Genomic DNA, 15,845 nt, shown 5'->3' on the forward strand with positions numbered 1-15,845 from the left:
TAATGTCATGAAGGTGTCAAGTCTTCACCATCGAGTCCACCTCGTTCTCGCTGTCCGCTATGGTTTTCAGACAGTGCATATCATTCCGGAAAAGCTATACCCACTGCTAAGCTAACTTATTTGGTTACTAGGACTTAGGGCCTAAAAACTACTTGCATGAAATAGAGCTGCGTAAGTCCCACGGATTTCGTGGTCACAAGGCATCGTTTGGCATAGCTTTGTTTTTTAAAAAAATGTGCTTTTATTTTTTTTTTTCTTAAACTGGCAGGTGTTTGGTAAATTGTTTATAAAACAGTTGTTGCTGGTAACAAAAGCTGATTTAGCGTTTGGTAAAAGAAATATATTATAGTAAAAAGACTAAAATAAACATGTTCTTAAGGAAAAAAAAACTATCTTCTGTCTCCTGTACGAGGATATTACAATAATTTATATAACAAACTTTAAAACACTTTTTCCAAAACCTAGAAATCCTAGGTTTTCCAACTCATGTACAAAATCTAAAATCGCTTTTGAAGATTTTCGTAAAAACAGTTTTGTCAAACACCAAATAAACAGTTTAGTTTATTCTAAAAACAAAAACATGACTTTTTAATCTCAACCAAAAGCAGCCTCGATGATTACTTTCAGGATTTTTCTCTCCAGGCTGGCGTCACGATGTTTACGTAATTTAATAAAAAAAAATAGCTTTTAACTTGTATCACATAAACGTATTGCAAGATTAGTAAGCGAAAATTGTCAAAATAACCCTTTTTTCTGAGATCGGTCATTGTCGCACAAAGTCTGTCAAAAAGTTGAAATGGATTAGCAAACCCCCTAATTAATCCGAAGAAAATACAAGGGAAAAGTCGAGAAATCAACCCAATCTAGAAGAAATATTATGAATCATCATTGAATTCCAAGTAAACTATCACCAAATTAAAAAAATTAATGAAGAAAAAACCTAGAAACCCTAACCCCAATTTTTACTTCGAAAATACGGACAAATAGAGGAGGTGAGAATCATCATCGAAATTGTAATCCACAACATTCAATTTCAAAACCAGATTTCAACTTCAAACCCTTGAAATCAAAACCCTCGTATTTGATTTCAGATATTCGTACACAAAAAAAGGAACATAATCCAGGTCGTACCTGATAAATAGTCGCACATGCGAATTTTATTGCATTCTCGGTACTGAGACGAGGAGAAGAGAATTTGGAAGAGAAGAATTGAAGAGAAGCGAGAGTTCGTCAAATCAACGAAGCTCTGTAAATTCAGAATCTTATTCACCAAAAAACGGACTAATGAACAAGTTAAGCAACGCATTTATGCGTGATATGCCACGTGGGCAGACTAGAACTTAGGCGGTGTATTACAAACAAAACGACGTAGTCGTTTTACACTCAACCGGCCTCAAAATAAAAAGCTAACCAATACACCATAATCTTAATACGCCCCCTCAAGATGGAACACAGATATTCTTGAGTGACATCTTGGACATGAGGGAGTGCAGAGCTGGTGAGTGAACATGTCAACCAACTGCAAAGCTGATCTGATCGGAAGCAGCTTGAAAACGCAAACTCGGAGATGGTCCCGGACAAAATGACAATCAACCTCCAAGTGCTTTGTGCGCTCGTGAAACACCGGGTTGTTCGCAATATGTATCGCTGCTTGGTTGTCGCAGAAGAGAGCAGCTGGTTGTGTTGAAACAACAGCAAAATCAGCCAACAACTGTTGCAACCATATAATTTATGTTGCAGTCACTCCCAATGCACGATATTCGGACTCAGCTGACGATCGAGAGACGGTGGTTTGCTTCTTGGCTTTCCAAGAGATCATTGAGTCTCCAATGAAAACACAATACCCTGTGACTGAGCGCCTGGTGTCACCACAAGTTGCCCAATCCGCATCCAAAAAGGCACGTAGTTGCAGATTTGAGCTGGCAGGATAGAATAATCCCAATCCTGGTTGAGCTTTGAGATATCGAAGTAGATGATGTGTCGCTGTGAGATGTCCTGAGCAAGGTGCCGATACAAATTGACTCAACTGATGTACAGCGAACATAACATCTGGTCTTGTGATTGTCAGGTATAGCAGCCTTCCCACTAAACTCTTGTAGACAGATGGGTCAGGTAGAGTATCACCATCTTCAACATTCAAGGAGATTCGTGGATCCATGGGCGTTTTTGCTGGCTTGCAATCCAGAAAGCCATAGTCAGTCAGCATATTTAGCGTGTATTGTCTCTGAGACAGATGGATCCTAGACTTGCTCCTTGCTATTTCCAATCACAAAAAGAATTTGAGTGCTCCGGGGTCTTTCAGCTTGAACCTCGAATGTAGTTGTGCCTTGACTTCTTCTATCACCTTCATGGACGGCCCTGCCACCACAATGTCTGTTGGAATCGATCTAGGGTTTAAGAAAAAGTTTAACGCTTCGTTAAGCGGCGGAATTTTAAAAAAATTCTTTTTAAGTAAAACTAGTTTTTACTAACCTAGACAAGAGCATGTACATGTAAATAAAAACTAATATGAGCTATTAAAGTTACTAACCTTTCTTGAAGCTTGAACCTTGTAGAAGCTTTTGGAAAGTTGCAACGCTCGTCTCCCCTCGCAGCACGTCTCTCTTCCTTTCCTCGGCACCTCGAGCAACCACGAAAGTTTCTATCACTAAATCACTCGAAAAGAAGGAATCAGTGAGTGGGCACTTTTAAACACTACGACTTAAGAACAAGTCTCGAAGTCGCAGAGCTAAACGCTAGGTCGAGTGAGGACCTAGGTGCCAAGACAAGAAAAATCGAAAATATAAACTAGAGAGAGAGAGGAAGGGGCGGCCAAGTCTAGAGAGAGAAGCTCTCAATCTCTAAAACTTTGGATGAATGAATTGTGAGGAAATGAGGCTCCTATTTATAGGAGAGGTCTCACCTTCAATAAGGTAGTTTCCTCTTCTATAGAATATCACATATTCATGAGAAAATATTGCCTTATTTCCTCATGAGTCACTCGGCCAAGGCAGCCTTCTAGAAGGCTTGGATTTGTTTCCTTTTTTTTTGTTCCTTGCCTTGCCTTTGACTCACTTGGCCGAATTCCCTTAAGCATCCTCATGCAAATTTGTTTCCTCTTTTTCTTTTGGCAAGTATCTTGATACATTTATGCACAAAATATTCTCTCTTTCTTGGGTATTATGGGCGCCCAACATTTCTAGAAAAGACTTCTAGAATTTTCTTCACTTGTTCATGACAACATAAGAAAAGGCCCATTTAGAATTTTCAAATAAAATTCTTATGAAATGAAATTAATCCACAAGGCCCAATTAATCATATTATGGCCGAGTGACATTAAGTCATCAAATGAACTTGTCAAAATTTATTGACATCCATTTCATCTTTATGTCTCAAAAGACAAAAATACCCTTTCGACAATTTTCGTTCTTGTTTTGACTTAGCTTCCAGTTTAACTATTCCTATCGATGTGATTCGTGACAGTGACCTCATGGACCCAAATGAACAAAGCTTTAGCTAAACACTTGGACTCAAAAGTTCACAAACCTTTTCCAAGTTTAGCTTAATGCCAACTGACTCCACTAAAGAGCTGACACTGAAAATCTCTCGGTTCAAATGAATTTATTTTCTACTCAAGAATTCGACCTAATTATGATGAGCGGATCCACTGAATATTATCTATGTTTACCCTTTATGAATGTCATCAGCTAGTCGGGATTTACTAAATTACCATTTTACCCTTCTAGCTGTTATTTCCTCAACTCCTTTGTCGCTTGTGAATAAGTTAGAAACAATGTATTGACGAGGAGCTAACAAGTCACATTGTTTCATCCAAAAGAGTCAAGACTCAATTTGGACACTGGCCAGTTCATTTATTCACACTCCAAGGAACAAAGCATGAGGTGACATACATTGCATTTCAGCAATCTTGTACATGAATTCCATATCTATGAGAACTTCACAAAGTTACTCATGACAGACTCACAACTTAGTACTTCACCAATAGGCCTTGTTCGGAATCACATAGTGAGTCCGAAGTTTGACTTTCTCAAATGAGAATACTAAGGTGTGAAATGGCATGTCTCATTTCAGGATTAAGGTAAGCATGATGCAATTCATACATAGTGACTTCGAGACATAAGAGGTTAAATGGTTTGTTCTTATATTGTCTCTAGAAGTGCACTGGTCAATTCAGTACCTTCGGAAGATACCTAGAAGAACTATAGAGTCTCCAACTCTCAATGCCTCATAACCAGACATCATAGATTCTTCTAACAATCATACTGAGGTCAATAGTCCTTTGACCCTAAGATTGCGAATATATCGTTTTAAGCAAACTACGAAGAGTTCGTTCATGCAAATCTACATTTGTCTCTTCGTAAGTTGTTTAGTTTGTTTATGGACTAAAAGACTATGGTTTTATCATAAAGCTTCAGACAAGGAAGATTGAATGAACGTTTCAAGTTTTTATTAATGAATAAGCAATTACAAGCAAGAGTCTTCGTAAGACTATATGCCATCAAATGTACATAAATAGACACTACTACTCTTCTTGTGGGCACCATTGACAACAAACTCCCACTTGACTCAAAGAAGATGTGAGTAGTCCTACATGCCTAATCCCTCTCGAAGTTGGTCGAAGACCATGTTCGCTAGGGCCTTGGTGAATAGATCTACCAGAGATCTACTTCACCTCCACGTCTCCGCGTTGCGCGATCTCTCGAATCAAATGGTATTTCCTCTCAATATACTTAGAGCGCTTATGGCTTCTAGGTTCCTTTGAGTTAGCGACAGCCCCACTATTATCACAATAAAGGGTCATGGGCTCATCGACGTTTGGAACAACTTCCAAATACTTAAGGAATTTTCTAAGCCATACAGCCTCTTTGGATGCTTCACAAGCAGCCACATATTCTGCTTCCATTGTGGAGTCAGCAATGCAAGATTGCTTAATACTTCTCCACACAACAGCTCCACCATTAAGGATGAACACAGATCCCGAAGTGGATTTCCTGGAATCCTTATCCGCTTGAAAATCGGAGTCGGTATATCCCGTCATAGTCAGGTCAGTACCTGAGTATGTAAGCATCAAGTTCCTAGTTCTTCGAAGATACTTAAGAACATGCTTAATAGCAATCCAGTGCTCGGGACCAGGGTTGGATTGGAAACGGCTAACTACGCCAATGGCGAAACAGATGTCAGGTCTAGTGCAAAGCATAGCATACATAAGGCTTCCTACGGCAGAGGCGTAAGGAATTTTCCTCATGTCTTCAATCTCTTGTGCAGTCTTGGGAGACCGGTCCTTAGAGAGTGAAACTCCATGCCTAAAGGGTGTTTGACCCCTCTTGCAGTCTTGCATCGAGAAGCGATCCATCACCTTATCAATATAAGATGCTTGAGAGAGCGACAGGGTCCGGTTTTTCCTATCTCGAAAGATTTGGATCCCCAGAATGTACGCGGCTTCTCCTAGATCCTTCATATCGAATTGCTTTGCTAGCCAGACCTTAACCTCAGATAACTTACCCACGTCATTACCAATGAGTAGTATATCATCGACATATAGTACCAGAAACACAACTTTGCCTTCGTGTATTAACTTGTAAACACAAGGCTCATCTATTGACTGTTCAAAGCCGAAGCTCTTTACAGTTTCATCGAATCTAATATTCCATGACCTAGATGCTTGCTTTAGTCCATAAATGGATTTAAGCAACTCACAAACCTTGGTCTCTTGACCTTTATCCACGAAACCGTCTGGTTGAGCCATGTAAATGCGCTCGTCAAGATTGCCATTCAGAAAGGCTGTCTTGACATCCATTTGCCAGATCTCATAGTCGAGAGCTGCAGCTATGGATAGGAGTATGCGGATGGATTTAAGCATCGCGATTGGCGAGAAGGTTTCTTCATAGTCAATCCCTTCTTGTTGGGTATAACCCTTTGCCACAAGTCGTGCTTTGAACGTCTCGACGTTCCCATCAGGACCCCTTTTCTTCTTGTATATCCACTTACACCCTACGGGTTTAATCCCTTCAGGAAGGTCTACAAGTTTCCAGACTTTGTTGACATACATCGAGTGCATTTCAACTTTCATGGCGTCAAGCCAAAGGTTTGATTCAGAACAAGCCATCGCTTGGCTATAGGAAACAGGGTCATCCATGTCGGAGACGGCTACAAGAGAGTCTCCATAAGACATGTACCTGTCAGGCTTTTGAGTAGCCCTCCCACTACGTCGAAGTACTACTTGACGAGATTCTGATGAGTTAGGTTGTGTTTCAGTTGGGGTAAGAACAGTTCTTACAGACGAGGTAGAAGCTTCCTCACCCAACTTTTCTTCAAGCACAATTTTGCTTCTAGGTTTCGCATCCTTCATAAAGTCCTCCTCAAGGAAACGAGCATTCGTGCTAACGAAAGTCTTATCGTCCTCGGGACTATAGAAAGTAAAACCTTTGGTTTCCTTCGGATATCCTACAAACAGGCACAATTCTGACCTACTAGCCAACTTGCTAGTCTTTTGCCTCAGCACGTGTGCAGGGCAACCCCAAATTCGGATGCGGCCAAGATTCACTTTACGGCCAGTCCATCGTTCATAAGGAGTACCAGGAACCGTCTTGGACGGAACTTGGTTCAGAATGTAGGCGGCTGTTTCGAGGGCATATCCCCAAAAGGAAAGCGGGAGTGATGAGTAACTCATCATTGATCTAACCATCTCCATAAGAGTTCGGTTTCTTCTCTCTAACACTCCGTTTTGTTGAGGTGTGCCATGTGCGGTAAGCTGAGAAGCGATACCTTCTTCTTTAAGAAAGTCATCGAACTCTCCAGACATATACTCACCACCTCGATCAGATCGAAGGGTTTTGATCACTTTGCCAGTTTGCTTTTCCACTAAAGCCCTAAAGACCTTAAATACGTTAAAGGTCTCGGATTTGTGTTTAAGCAAATAGACAAACCCATATCTTGAGTAGTCATCAGTGAAGGTAACGAAGTATTCGTATCCTCCACGTGCCTGTTGGTTGAGCGGACCACATACATCAGAATGTATTAGTTCCAGCAACTCAGTGGCTCTTCGACCCTTATCGGAGAAAGGTCGCTTAGTCATTTTTCCTTCTATACAGGATTCACAAGTAGGTAGTGAGCCTATTGCAGAGGCTTGGAGTGGACCATCCCTCACAAGTCTCTTAATCCTATCTAGACTGATATGACCAAGTCTTAAGTGCCAGAGGTATGTTGATTTTGTTAGATCGGAGGATTCAGAAAGTTTTATCCTCTTTGGCTCCCTAATTAGATCGTTATCTATTTCGGTGTCTAAAAGAGAAGGTTGAGTGGGATAGATGTAGAAAAGAGCATTCTTCATACATGCATCAGTGACAAAAGAATTGTCAGGAAACGAAATACGAATTCCATTCTTAATGAACTTTAAACAATAATCTTGCTCACGAAGACGAGCAACGGATATTAAGTTCTTCCCAAAGGTAGGAACAATATAAACATTATTCAAGTTTAAAGTGCGGTCTTCAAAAGACAGCATCACGGATCCCACAGCCTTTGCAGACACCAGGCTCCCATCACCCCATTTGAAACAGAACTCGCCTTCCTCTAAGCTTTTGGTTTTCTTGAAACCATTCAAGGAACAACAAATATGGTTAGTAGCAGCGGAGTCAAGAATCCACGTTGATACATTATCAGCTACTAAGCATGCTTCGGTAACTAGTACAATACTATGTTCCTTTGCTTTGAGATAGGCAGGACAGTTCTTTTTATCGGCTTTGTGAAGTCTCTTCTTAGTTCCAGAGGCGGAGGCTTTTTGCTCAGTAGCATGTGCCTCTCTTTGATTCCTCTTTCTCTTAGTGAGACCTACAGCAGTGTGAAGTTCCTTCATAAGCTTGGTAACAGTGTACTCTAGCTTGTTTATGAAGTAGTTCATCTTGGAGGTATCAAGAGATGCGGGGAGAGTTTCTAAGATCATATCTATGATATTCTTCCCATCAATCTCAGATCCTAGGATTTCTATTTTATTTAGAAAACTAATGATCAGTATCATAAAGTCTCTAACAGGAGTCCTAGCCTTCGTATGACAGTTCATAAACTGTCGGACTGCTTGTTGCCTTGCTTGACGCTTTTGCCCTTCAAACATCTCAAGGAGATTGTAGAGCATGTCAGCGGCAGTCTCGATGTCACGATGTTGCTCTTTCAGCACATTGTTCATAGATGCCAAGATATAGCACCTCACAATCTCATCGGATCGAAGCCAGGCCGCTAAGGCGTCATTGTCCTCTTGAGTTGAATCATCATTCGTCAGAGGAGGACACGGGGTGGTGAGTACCCATTTGTGCTTGTAAACGGTAGGTATTATGTCGAGGTTACGTTTCGAATCTACGTAGTTTTCGTTTTCGAGTTTGTTTGAGGAAAGAAAGATAGAGAGATGGTTGAGAGACATATTGCCTATATAAGTTGAAACAAGTTTATGATTAGTCTTTGGTTTAGGATTTAAGTTTCATTAAGACTTTTATAAAATCCAAAGGTGTTATAAACCAAACGATAATTTACTCCCTCAAGAGAAGGCCGCAAAAAAACTCCATTTATAAGTAAATGACACATCATTAATGCTAAGCCAAGATGTCAATACATCTATTTTGACTAGCCACCTTTTAAATTTGTTTGATCACTCACATCCTTTCGCAGAGCCTCAAGGGAGGATACTAGGGATTGAGCCTAAGTGTGCAACCAACCACTTAGTCCAAAAGATCAGCTTTGAAAAACAATCCCCCAAGGGGAGGCCTTGCCATCATTGCATCACTCTCGGACGTAGCTCATTGAGCAATGATCGAAGCAATAACGCCTTGGAGTACTCACATTTAAGTGAGGGTCGCAAGAGCGGCTCTTAGTCCCACGTTATTGCATCTTTCACTAGTGTTGGGGATCGCGGGTTACAAACAACGAATATAACCCTCCCACTTAGTTTTTGGAGTTGGTTCATCGACTCTTATAAGTTCGGAAACAAATTTCCTAGTTAGAGAGCGACAGAGCGGACAACTAGAAGAGAATCCTAGATCGACATGTTCAGAGCAGTATTAGTGCATAAAGGCACAAGGGACATACTCGATCTTTTCCTATTTTCTATTTCGGGAAAGTGCGTGAGGGAAGTGTGAACTTCAACTCACTCGAACACTTGAAAGTTTGAGATTACACATCTTTTTATTTTTCGGCTTGTCTACAAGGAGACCTCCCACTCAAAATTTCAAGAGCATATAGATTTTGAACATATGTGATATAGATATAGTTTTGAAAACATTTTGAAAACTTATTTGATTTGGATGACAAAATATTTTCAAGTTTGAAAGTGAAAACGGTTTTTCAAAATTCAAACTAATTTTGTAAAAATTCAATTTCAATTAATCTTTCAAAAATCAAAACTTTTAATCTTTACACATCATGTTTATAATCATATGAAAAACATTTTTTCTCAAGAAAATTTTCTCATTAGAGTTCTATAACTCATGGTAGTGGGGTTTGAAAATCCGGATTTCTAAAAAACTGGAGTTTCAGACAGCCGCGCACCTTGGAGTAAAATCGCCATATCTGGCGGCTCCGATGTCCTTTTCAGCCGAAACCGGTGGCATTGGACAGAGGACAGACAGAGCTTTAATTTGATTCAAGAATAATTAAATTTCGATTTCTGAGCAGAGAGTTATGCCGCTTTTAATGCGGGTTTACATTCCAGCTCGAAGAAAAAGAAATAAATTAAAGCTTCGTCCTTTTAGGTGCGAAAAAGAATCGAGTGTAACGGAACGTTTTAAGATGTTGTTTAAAGCTTTTATTTGTGTTTTATTAGCAGGGTAATAACATAGAATAAAAGAAATAACAACAAGCATAAAACGAATACGGTAAATAAAAGAAACTAGAAAGACAAAGTAACTAGTCACAAAATTTACCGAAATTTCTCAAACCTTTAAAACACGTTTTTCAATATAAAAAATTAAAAACTTTTAGAACTGATTCTAATGTGTTTTAAAAACATCCCAAACTCATAGAAAATCAACATGCTTTTTAATTTAGAGACAAGAGCAATAAATTAAAAAAAAATCTAAGATTACAATTCTAACTTGTCACAAAATTAGTAAACTTTCGAAAACGATTTTCAAGCTCATAATTTAAAAAACATGTACATGCATCTCTTTGACCATAGCTCTGATACCATTTGTTGGAATCGATCTAGGGTTTAAGAAAAAGTTTAACGCTTCGTTAAGCGGCGGAATTTTAAAAATTTTCTTTTTAAGTAAAACTAGTTTTTACTAACCTAGACAAGAGCATGTACATGTAAATAAAAACTAATATGAGCTATTAAAGTTACTAACCTTTCTTGAAGCTTGAACCTTGTAGAAGCTTTTGGAAAGTTGCAACGCTCGTCTCCCCTCGCAGCACGTCTCTCTTCCTTTCCTCGGCACCTCGAGCAACCACGAAAGTTTCTATCACTAAATCACTCGAAAAGAAGGAATCAGTGAGTGGGCACTTTTAAACACTACGACTTAAGAACGAGTCTCGAAGTCGCAGAGCTAAACGCTAGGTCGAGTGAGGACCTAGGTGCCAAGACAAGAAAAATCGAAAATATAAACTAGAGAGAGAGAGAGGAAGGGCCGGCCAAGTCTAGAGAGAGAAGCTCTCAATCTCTAAAACTTTGGATGAATGAATTGTGAGGAAATGAGGCTCCTATTTATAGGAGAGGTCTCACCTTCAATAAGGTAGTTTCCTCTTCTATAGAATATCACATATTCATGAGAAAATATTGCCTTATTTCCTCATGAGTCACTCGGCCAAGGCAGCCTTCTAGAAGGCTTGGATTTGTTTCCTTTTTTTTTGTTCCTTGCCTTGCCTTTGACTCACTTGGCCGAATTCCCTTAAGCATCCTCATGCAAATTTGTTTCCTCTTTTTCTTTTGGCAAGTATCTTGATACATTTATGCACAAAATATTCTCTCTTTCTTGGGTATTATGGGCGCCCAACATTTCTAGAAAAGACTTCTAGAATTTTCTTCACTTGTTCATGACAACATAAGAAAAGGCCCATTTAGAATTTTCAAATAAAATTCTTATGAAATGAAATTAATCCACAAGGCCCAATTAATCATATTATGGCCGAGTGACATTAAGTCATCAAATGAACTTGTCAAAATTTATTGACATCCATTTCATCTTTATGTCTCAAAAGACAAAAATACCCTTTCGACAATTTTCGTTCTTGTTTTGACTTAGCTTCCAGTTTAACTATTCCTATCGATGTGATTCGTGACAGTGACCTCATGGACCCAAATGAACAAAGCTTTAGCTAAACACTTGGACTCAAAAGTTCACAAACCTTTTCCAAGTTTAGCTTAATGCCAACTGACTCCACTAAAGAGCTGACACTGAAAATCTCTCGGTTCAAATGAATTTATTTTCTACTCAAGAATTCGACCTAATTATGATGAGCGGATCCACTGAATATTATCTATGTTTACCCTTTATGAATGTCATCAGCTAGTCGGGATTTACTAAATTACCATTTTACCATTCTAGCTGTTATTTCCTCAACTCCTTTGTCGCTTGTGAATAAGTTAGAAACAATGTATTGACGAGGAGCTAACAAGTCACATTGTTTCATCCAAAAGAGTCAAGACTCAATTTGGACACTGGCCAGTTCATTTATTCACACTCCAAGGAACAAAGCATGAGGTGACATACATTGCATTTCAGCAATCTTGTACATGAATTCCATATCTATGAGAACTTCACAAAGTTACTCATGACAGACTCACAACTTAGTACTTCACCAATAGGCCTTGTTCGGAATCACATAGTGAGTCCGAACTTTGACTTTCTCAAATGAGAATACTAAGGTGTGAAATGGCATGTCTCATTTCAGGATTAAGGTAAGCATGATGCAATTCATACATAGTGACTTCGAGACATAAGAGGTTAAATGGTTTGTTCTTATATTGTCTCTAGAAGTGCACTGGTCAATTCAGTACCTTCGGAAGATACCTAGAAGAACTATAGAGTCTCCAACTCTCAATGCCTCATAACCAGACATCATAGATTCTTCTAACAATCATACTGAGGTCAATAGTCCTTTGACCCTAAGATTGCGAATATATCGTTTTAAGCAAACTACGAAGAGTTCGTTCATGCAAATCTACATTTGTCTCTTCGTAAATTGTTTAGTTTGTTTATGGACTAAAAGACTATGGTTTTATCATAAAGCTTCAGACAAGGAAGATTGAATGAACGTTTCAACTTTTTATTAATGAATAAGCAATTACAAGCAAGAGTCTTCGTAAGACTATATGACATCAAATGTACATAAATAGACACTACTACTCTTCTTGTGGGCACCATTGACAACAATGTCATCTACATATAACAGGACAGCCACAAACGTATCAGATTTCCCTTTAGTGAACAAAGAGTTATCAGATTTGGATTGCTTGAAACCAAAACTTAACAAGACATCGGTGAACTTTATGTTCCACTGTCGCGAGGCTTGTTTAAGTCCATATATGGACTTATGAAGCTTGCACACCATCTTGGGCTGAGAACCATCCACCTGTTTTACACAACCGAGAGGAATATCCATATATACTTCCTCATATAAGTCTCCATTAAGGAAAGCATTGTTAATATCAAGTTGAGACAAATGCCACTTTTGTGAAGAGGCAAGTGCTAGGAGTAACTTGACAGTAACAAGCTTCGCTAATGGTGAAAAAGTATCAAGATAGTCCAGCCCTTCTTTTTGGTTGTAACCTTTTGCTACCAACCTGGCTTTTCTTCTAACCAATGCACCATCAGAATTGTATTTGTTTTTGAAAAGCCATCTACAACCAATTGCCTTTTTATCAGGTGGCAATGGCACAATAGACCAAGTGTGATTTGCCTTCATGGCATCAAGCTCCTCAGCCATGGCTTTTTGCCAATGAACATATTTCACAGCTTGATGATAATATGTAGGCTCATAATCAGATGCCACACTTAAAACAAAAGCTCGGTGTGATGTTGACAGAGATTCATATCTAACTACTTTGGATATATGATGTGGTGAAGTGTAGACGGCGTCAGTGGCGGATTTGGCCAGGTCACAGTGGTAATTTTGTAGGTAACTAGGTGGTTTGATAGGTCTAGAAGATCTTCTAACATCAGTGTGTGGTCTGTTTGGAGTTTCAGTAACATCATCAGATGAGGTCGTGTGAGAATCAGGGCTATGAATAATCTGGCTCTCTGGTTCAGAAATTTGAGGAATATCTATGTTGTTTTGGAGTTGAGGATCAGGATCAGGGTTAATAACAGGATCAGGGTCAGGGATAATGATGACATTGTCATCAATAGGTGCGTTGTTGTGTGTATGACGCTCAGCATGAGTCAGAATGGGTAAAACAATATCAGGAAAAAGCTCACGCTCACTGTGTTGATTTGTCAGACCTGAAAAAGGAAAAAAAACTGGTGGAAAATAACATCCCTGGAGATAAACACTTCTTCAGATTGTAAATCATATAGCATATATCCTTTTACTCCCTGTGGATACCCAATAAAAACACACTTCCGGGCACGCGGTTGAAATTTGTCCCTGTTGGCCTTGAGGGTTGAAGCGAAAGCCAGGCATCCAAACGTCCTTAGTTGATCATAAACAACAGTTTTGTTGTGTAGGATCTCATAGGGAGTTTTGTTTTTGAGCACTTCAGTTGGCATTCTATTGATCAAAAACACTGCTGTAACAACACAATAACTCCAAAAACTAATCGGTACATGGGACTGAAAAAACAAAGCTCTGGCAACATTTAAAATATGTTGATGTTTCCTTTCCACCACCGAGTTCTGCTGTGGTGTATCAACGCAGGAAAACTGATGAACAATGCCTTTTTGACCAAAAAAAACTCAGAAAAAACAAGTTCTTTGGCATTGTCAGACCAAAAAATTTTTTTTTTGTTGTAGACAACTGATTTTCAACCATTTTACAAAACTTAGGAATGATAAAATGTACATCGGATTTTTGTTTCAAAAGAAAAACCCAAGTATAGCGACTATGATCATCAACAAGAGTAGAAAAAAAAATTTGTTATTGCAATGCGAGACAGTATGAAAAGGCCCCCAGATGTCACAGTGAGTTAAATCCAACACAAAATCAAACATGTTGTTTGAAAGAGGAAAAGCAAGTCTACGCTGCTTGGCTAAAGGACATATGCAACAAGGACTACTATTATTAACGGAGTGAAAATGTAAAACTTCTCTGAGAATGTTGAGCTTGGCATTTGATGGGTGGCCTAATCTGTTGTGCCAGACGCGAGCTGTGACTTGATTGACATAATTCTGGTGTGGAACTGCAGCTTCTTTGTCCAGCACATATAGCCCCTTGGTGCAGTACGGCCGATCTTTCTTTTGTGTCTTCTTGGTCATCAGATCTTCTTTTGCAATCATTGCCATTGTGCCAATTCCTTCAGCTCGATTGGTATCGATTCCCATGGCTCGGTGTTGTTCTTCTTGTGAGATTAGTGAGAGCACCTTGGTGATTGGCGGAATTGGTTCCATAAGCAGTACTTGACCTCTTATGTTGGCGTAGGAATCGTTTAATCCCATCTAGAAGATCATGACGTAGACACTGTCATTGAATTCCTTCGTTCGTTTTGTTGCTCCACATGTGCAATCTCCATAGGTACAAGAAGACTTGAAATTCTGAAATTCGTCCCAAAGCGCTTTCACTCTTGTGTAGTGGTTCGCAATCGATCTCTGATCTTGCGAAAGGTTGACAAGATCGCGCAAAGTCTGGAAGATCCTTGGTCCATTTCGTTGTTGATAACGCTCTGCAAGTTCTTTCCAAACTGTATGCGCAAAATCTCCGAATTGGATGCTCGTCGCGATTTCCTTCGAGATGGCGTTGATGATCCATCCTACGACCACGGTGTTGCTTCTTGTCCAAGCGCTCAAGGTCGTGATTTCTGTCATCGATGGCTTGGAGATCGTTCCGTCGATGAAGCCGAGCTTGTTCTTGATGGACAGAGCCATGAGCATAGATCTGCTCCACGACGCGTAGTTGTCTCCGGTGAGAAGCTGAGAGACGAGTACAGCACCTGGATTATCAATGTGGTGGATAAAGAAAGGACTCGTTGGATCGTCGAGGTGGTTCTTCGAAGTCATATTCGCGATCGAAATTTGCTCTGATTCCTCGAACTTCGAATCCATGAAATTGATGAGGCGATAGGATGAATTAGAGCAAGATTTGAGAGGAGATGATCAAGCTTCAGCGGAATTGAGCTCTGATACCATATTGCATTCTCGGTACTGAGACGAGGAGAAGAGAATTTGGAAGAGAAGAATTGAAGAGAAGCGAGAGTTCGTCAAATCAACGAAGCTCTGTAAATTCAGAATCTTATTCACCAAAAAACTGACTAATTAACAAGTTAAGCAAGGCATTTATGCGTGATATGCCACGTGGGCAGACTGGAACTTAGGCGGTGTATTACAAACAAAACGATTTAGTCGTTTTACACTCAACCGGCCTCAACATAAAAAGCTAACCAATACACCATAATCTTAATAAATTTCCTTCTCTTCGATTTCCATCTTCTTCGGTTCTTCCTTGTCAATTCCGACGCTGAAGTCATTAAATGAAATCTGGAAACTTCACTTCGTTCTCTCTCTCGGAGATACGACAGATTAGTGTAGGGAAGAGCTCGAATTTAGAAGGAAAGTGAAATGATAAATCAGAAAAAAGAAGAAAAAAAAGTGGAGTGGAAAGTTGGCGGTTCCTCGACTCTTGAACTTCTTTATTAGAAACTCAACTCATGCTAGAAATAGATGCCACGTTTTAGCCACATATTTTAAACAGATGCCATGTTTTAGCTACAT

At 39.5% G+C, this 15,845-nt stretch overlaps 2 protein-coding genes across 2 annotated transcripts; both read right to left on the minus strand.

The window, feature by feature from the left end:
- Positions 1 to 1,426: 1,426 nt before the first annotated feature.
- LOC149401581 (uncharacterized) lies at positions 1,427 to 14,576 on the minus strand. Its single transcript, XM_089610794.1, has 5 exons — positions 14,102 to 14,576; positions 13,541 to 13,711; positions 12,532 to 13,424; positions 2,036 to 2,173; positions 1,427 to 1,711 (listed from the first exon to the last, which is right to left on the minus strand). The coding sequence occupies exons 1-5, from the start codon at positions 14,574 to 14,576 to the stop codon at positions 1,427 to 1,429; spliced, it is 1,962 nt and encodes a 653-aa protein (XP_089466920.1).
- LOC149401582 (uncharacterized) lies at positions 14,577 to 15,134 on the minus strand. The gene has a single exon (XM_089610795.1). The coding sequence runs from the start codon at positions 15,132 to 15,134 to the stop codon at positions 14,577 to 14,579; it is 558 nt and encodes a 185-aa protein (XP_089466921.1).
- Positions 15,135 to 15,845: the final 711 nt, after the last annotated feature.

This window comes from Urtica dioica, chromosome 4, assembly GCF_054948205.1.
Source record: "Urtica dioica subsp. dioica isolate 48M chromosome 4, U.dioica_male_clone48M_v1_H2, whole genome shotgun sequence".
In the NCBI taxonomy this organism is placed as follows: Eukaryota; Viridiplantae; Streptophyta; class Magnoliopsida; order Rosales; family Urticaceae; genus Urtica; species Urtica dioica.

What these genes read in the sequence shown, in the direction of transcription:
- LOC149401581 (XM_089610794.1), bottom strand. Translation starts at nt 14,576, where the DNA reads ATGGGATTAAACGATTCCTACGCCAACATAAGAGGTCAAGTACTGCTT. An exon ending in TGTGTTGGATTTAACTCACT is followed by an intron (nt 13,712 to 14,101) that starts GTGACATCTGGG and finishes GTGTTGTTACAG; the next exon opens with CAGTGTTTTTGATCAATAGA. An exon ending in GACCAGATGTTATGTTCGCT is followed by an intron (nt 1,712 to 2,035) that starts GTACATCAGTTG and finishes TGGTTGCAACAG; the next exon opens with TTGTTGGCTGATTTTGCTGT.
- LOC149401582 (XM_089610795.1), bottom strand. Translation starts at nt 15,134, where the DNA reads ATGACTTCGAAGAACCACCTCGACGATCCAACGAGTCCTTTCTTTATC.